The sequence below is a fragment of the Adiantum capillus-veneris genome, chromosome 22, assembly GCF_014529385.1.
Source record: "Adiantum capillus-veneris isolate H3 chromosome 22, ASM1452938v2, whole genome shotgun sequence".
Taxonomy (NCBI): Eukaryota; Viridiplantae; Streptophyta; class Polypodiopsida; order Polypodiales; family Pteridaceae; genus Adiantum; species Adiantum capillus-veneris.
The window spans coordinates 93,082,626-93,087,226 of NC_140952.1; the positions used below are offsets into that span (position 1 = coordinate 93,082,626).

General features: G+C 43.1%; 1 protein-coding gene across 1 annotated transcript; it reads left to right on the forward strand.

The window, feature by feature from the left end:
* The first annotated feature begins 1,128 nt into the window (after positions 1-1,128).
* On the forward strand, positions 1,129-4,058 carry LOC147429804 (chlorophyll a-b binding protein CP26, chloroplastic-like). Its single transcript, XM_086496037.1, has 6 exons — positions 1,129-1,426; positions 1,657-1,741; positions 1,865-1,915; positions 2,039-2,159; positions 2,284-2,418; positions 3,720-4,058. Exons 1-6 carry the CDS (start codon positions 1,222-1,224, stop codon positions 3,960-3,962), a joined length of 840 nt encoding a protein of 279 aa, XP_086352163.1. The 5' UTR covers positions 1,129-1,221; the 3' UTR covers positions 3,963-4,058.
* Positions 4,059-4,601: the final 543 nt, after the last annotated feature.

Sequence of the window (4,601 nt, forward strand, 5' to 3'; positions counted from 1 at the left end):
CCTTAAAAGCGAGGGTACAATAGGTCATATCCGCGATAGCACCCATCACAAATATTGAGGAACCATGGCCAAATGAATTATTGGGAAACGATAAGGAGTGCCAAGGAAGAAACCTACCAATCCATCCCAATTCCCAAAATAAACACGGAGCACGAGCATCCAGAAACTCCTAAAAAGATCAACTCGAGGAGTTTGCAAGAATTGTTGTCTACTCCTATCCAATGCACGATAATGCTAGCAGGATTGCTTAAGATCAGAATTCATGTGTGGGCTAAAATGAGAAAGAACCTGGAAACAATGCGCATAAATTTTTCTTTCAAAACCATGGAAAAGGAAGTAAAGGAAACAAAATGTGTTAAACCAGAGATCACTGAGCCTATGTTATTTGCCATAGTAGAAATTTGACATTATTTTGGGACGTCCATTCATGTGACATTTCAAAATGGTTCAAGATTGGGGTTACGGCCACATCTACTTAAAGCATGACAAAACAACCACAAGGCTAAATTTGAAAGATCATTCCTATAGAGATGTCAAGAAGACACCGGTTGATGAATAATTTGAGTCGAGTACCAAGGGTGAACCAAAATTCCCATGTGGCTACAATCAAAGAAATCCATTTGGATGTGAGAAATTGATGGCCTATTAGAGAGTGAAATGTCATGTGTTTGTGATAAAGGAGAGCTCTTTGTATCTAGGGAGAGTGGCATGATGTATGAAGGTGATGACTATGATCAATCTTGGTATATGATCATATGATTGAACATTTAATTGCACCTAGTGAAAATTGTAAGCAATCACGTGAATAAAGCTCTATGTTGTGCTTGGTCTTGAAGAGTCTCTTGCCCTCTGTCCAACCATGACTCCCTAGTTTGTGAGCATGGCGTGCTCCAACAACAACAACCGCAACAACACGATGAGTGCCACCACAACAAATATTGTGCTTCACTTCACATCAAGATCTTAGAGAAGGAGATGCAAAACAGGCATTACATCTAAAGGCCTTTCATCAAATTAATAAACAATCAGTCTTTTAGATTTATAAACGATTGGGCAAAGGAAGATAGGCTAAGGGGGCAAGTGAAGCCAATGGGAGAATAGGTGACGTGGCAGGGGGTATATCCAGTGTGTGGATCGAAAGGGGGTGTGTTAGGCATTGGGAACCTTGGGAAGAGCTTCGTGAGTGGAAAGAGCGAGTAGCGAGCGAGGAGAGCAGCAGACATGGCAGCTCTCGCAGGTTCTTCCTCCCTGCTGGCCAGGCCCGAGCTCTTGGGACAGGCCATTACCGCCTCCACCACGTCTTCCTCTTCCCCCGTCTCCTCCCCATCCCCCGCCGTTGTGGCTATCTTAGGCAAAAAGAAGGCCAAGCCTTCCCCCAAGGCCGCCAAAGCCGCCCCCGCCAACGAGGAGCTCGCGAAGTGGTACGGTAAGTCATTTTTCTCAGCTCTCATGATGCATGCATACGCATTCACTCACAGACGGAGCGCACATTTTACCCTTCGTGACGGATTGGTCTTTCATGCTCACTGATCATTTATTACAAGAGTGCCTATCGCTAAGCTGATTGATGAAAGCAGAAGCGAAACTATCTGCATGCGCAGCTACTGCTTCAGAAATTGCATTATTGCGGTTATTCATTTTCTAGGTGTGTTTCAGGTCCATCCCGGAGAATCTACCTTCCTGAGGGTTTGTTAGACAGATCTGAGGTGCCTGCCTACCTCACAGGAGAAGTTCCAGGAGAGTAAGTGTCTGCTATCCATGAGCGAAATTGGAATTCTTGTCCATGAAAACATGATCATTTGCCCTACACGAAAAATTGAAAATGTTTCTACTTGACAACACTACTTGTCTTTTTTTTGTGAAGCTATGGATTTGATCCCTTCGGGCTCAGCAAGAAACCTGCTGACTTTGACAAGTGAGTGTCCTCGGAGAGCTTCCAGTATGCATCAATGAGGACTTAATCATTAGTTGCTTCATTTTAGTCTGTCTGATCAATACTCTTTTGATGATTCCTTGTGACATGACACATGGTTCCTAGGTACCAAGCCTATGAACTCATTCATGCGAGGTGGGCAATGTTGGGAGCAGCTGGTTTTGTCCTTCCTGAGGCCTTTAACAAGTATGGAGCCATCTGTGGACCAGAGGCAGTCTGGTTCAAGGTAAATCATTTGCCTCTTAAGCTGCTTCCTTGTACCGGTTACTTTGAGCTGCCTGTAGTTAAGTTTAGGCAGTTTTGATTAGTTTGTTGCCCAGTGTGGCTCATTGAGCTGAATATGTTTATAGACTGGTGCGCTTCTTCTTGATGGGGGCTCCCTTGAGTATTTTGGAGCTACTGTTCCTGTCAACCTTGCATTTGCTGTAATCGCAGAGGTGGTCCTTGTTGGGGGAGCTGAATACTACAGAGCTTCCAATCTCCAGGTTTGAGAGCTCCTTATCACTGTTTTTCTTCGCTGTTGAATTGCAGGTAGCTTTGCTATGTCTGTAAAGTATTGGTCTATTGAGTAGTGAAAGCATGGATGAATGCTGTTGTGATATTGATAGCTGTGGGTAAAGGTGTTGCCACGCAAAATTGTGTCTGGGGATGCTAGTAAGTTGTGCAGGGCAATAGAATGAGTACCAAATGTGCATTTGATGTGATTAAGCCCCAGGAAATCAGTGGCACCCATATAAATTGGGGTTTACAATTCACGGTTCTGTCAGTTGCAAAAGAGAATTTAGGTTGTTTTTGACAGAGATCTCTTCTCAAGGGAGAATGAATGCCATGATTTCTTGTGGGGATGTTTCGGTTACATTAATCTGTTGGACAATACTGTTCAACCTTGGAAGCTCCAAAATGCTGTAACTTTAAGGCAGGTACAGCGCTTTGTCGTAACGCAGCTCATGTACTCTTAAGAGTGGGGCTTGTGACAGTGGCTGAACACTAGGTGCTCTAGTGTTTATGACAATTGAGGTGTGGTGGTATTGGCTCGAGAAACACTTAAATGTGTTCGCTTGTAAAATTTAACTGTTTCTAGCTAGGGGATTCTTGAATACAAATGCCAGATTTTAGCCTCCATAAGCCCTTTGGGAAGCATTGAGTTCTTTGAAGCAATTGTGGACCACTGGATAGGACTTGAGATGAGTGTTACATGGCAAGAAATGTTTTCCTGTTTCTTACAAGAGGGGCATTGAGCAGTGGGTCGAACTCCACAAACTCTTTTTCATCCTCTTATGTAGGGTAGTGTTGACTTTTCATCTCGTTTTAGTATTTATGAGGTCTCTAAAATTTTAGAACAATACCAAACCTTTCAGAACTTCCAAAGTGCCAAAGTGAAGGGTAAGACAATAGGAAGAAGAAGAAAAGAAAAATTTAACGTCGGAGGAAACTGTCCCAAGAGACCTAAAGATCTATCCGACACTAGAAAGACAAGAGACTGTTTACTTTATTTCTTAAGAGTTGGCCCCGAGCGTGTGCCAAAATTTACAAAGTGCCAAAGGTAAGTGTAAGAGAATAGGAAAAGAAGAGCTCATGGCACTGAACTATTTACTCAATTTTTAAAGAGTTGGCCTTGTGCGCATGCAGCTTATGTTTCTTCATATTGTGCTCTTTTTTAATTTTTTTTCTAGTGTGTCCTTAGAGTCTCCACTAGCAGTATATTGATTTTTTTTTTTTAATAGAAGCCATCAGGAGTATTTACCATGTCTGCTGACCGACTCTTTGCTGCATTTTGTGAATACAGGGATTTGACAAGTTGCATCCCGGAGGTCCCTTTGATCCTTTGGGTCTTGCAAAGGACCCAGATCAGTTTGCCCTCCTGAAGGTGAAGGAAATTAAGAATGGGAGGCTGGCCATGTTCTCAATGCTGGGTTTTTTCCTCCAAGCCTATGTAACTGGGCAAGGTCCTGTAGAGAACTTGGCAGCTCACCTGAGTGACCCTTTCGGCAATAACCTTCTCACTGTTTTAGGTGGAACTGCTGAGTAGGGTTTCTCACCCAGGATTGAACCCTCTTGAGCTAGCTCATTGTATATGCCTCTTTTTTGTATTTGTCATCACTGAAGAGTCTCAATTGCTGCGCAAGGGTCGTGTCAATGTAGATTTTATGGGTAAGGGAAAATTAATGTGGCGTGTGTGTGTGTGTGGAGAGAGAGAGAGAGAGAGAGAGAGAGAGAGAGATGAAACGAGATGAATGTTATATTAAGTCTTCAAAAGGTCTTCAAAAGGCCAAAATGACCAGTGTGTTACAATGTGGTGAATCTGATACAAAGTCAGAGTAACAAAATGAGAAATAGAATATGGGATGCAGCATCGGTGTCTGGCGGATCCGATCAATCTCCTCCATGGTCAGCAGTCTGACCGGGCGTCGAGCTTGTGGGTCAAAGTGATTCGAATCCACTGAGAGAGAGAGAGAGAGAGAGAGAGAGAGAGAGAGAGAGAGAGAGAGATAGAGACCTTGTCATTATCAACTATATGACCTTTGCATCTAATTCTCTAATGCAAGCTGTTAGCTATCGAAGTAGCTGTTGTGGCAACTGTTCTTAATCTGTTGTGGAAACTGATTGTCATGCGAACAACCACTTAGTCCTGGAACCTTTTATCTAGATCTTACAATCATATCCACTA

Coding starts and splice junctions, on each gene's coding strand:
- LOC147429804 (XM_086496037.1), top strand. CDS start 1,222: ATGGCAGCTCTCGCAGGTTCTTCCTCCCTGCTGGCCAGGCCCGAGCTC. Junction 1,916..2,038: donor AAACCTGCTGACTTTGACAA/GTGAGTGTCCTC, acceptor CATGGTTCCTAG/GTACCAAGCCTATGAACTCA. Junction 2,419..3,719: donor ACAGAGCTTCCAATCTCCAG/GTTTGAGAGCTC, acceptor TTGTGAATACAG/GGATTTGACAAGTTGCATCC.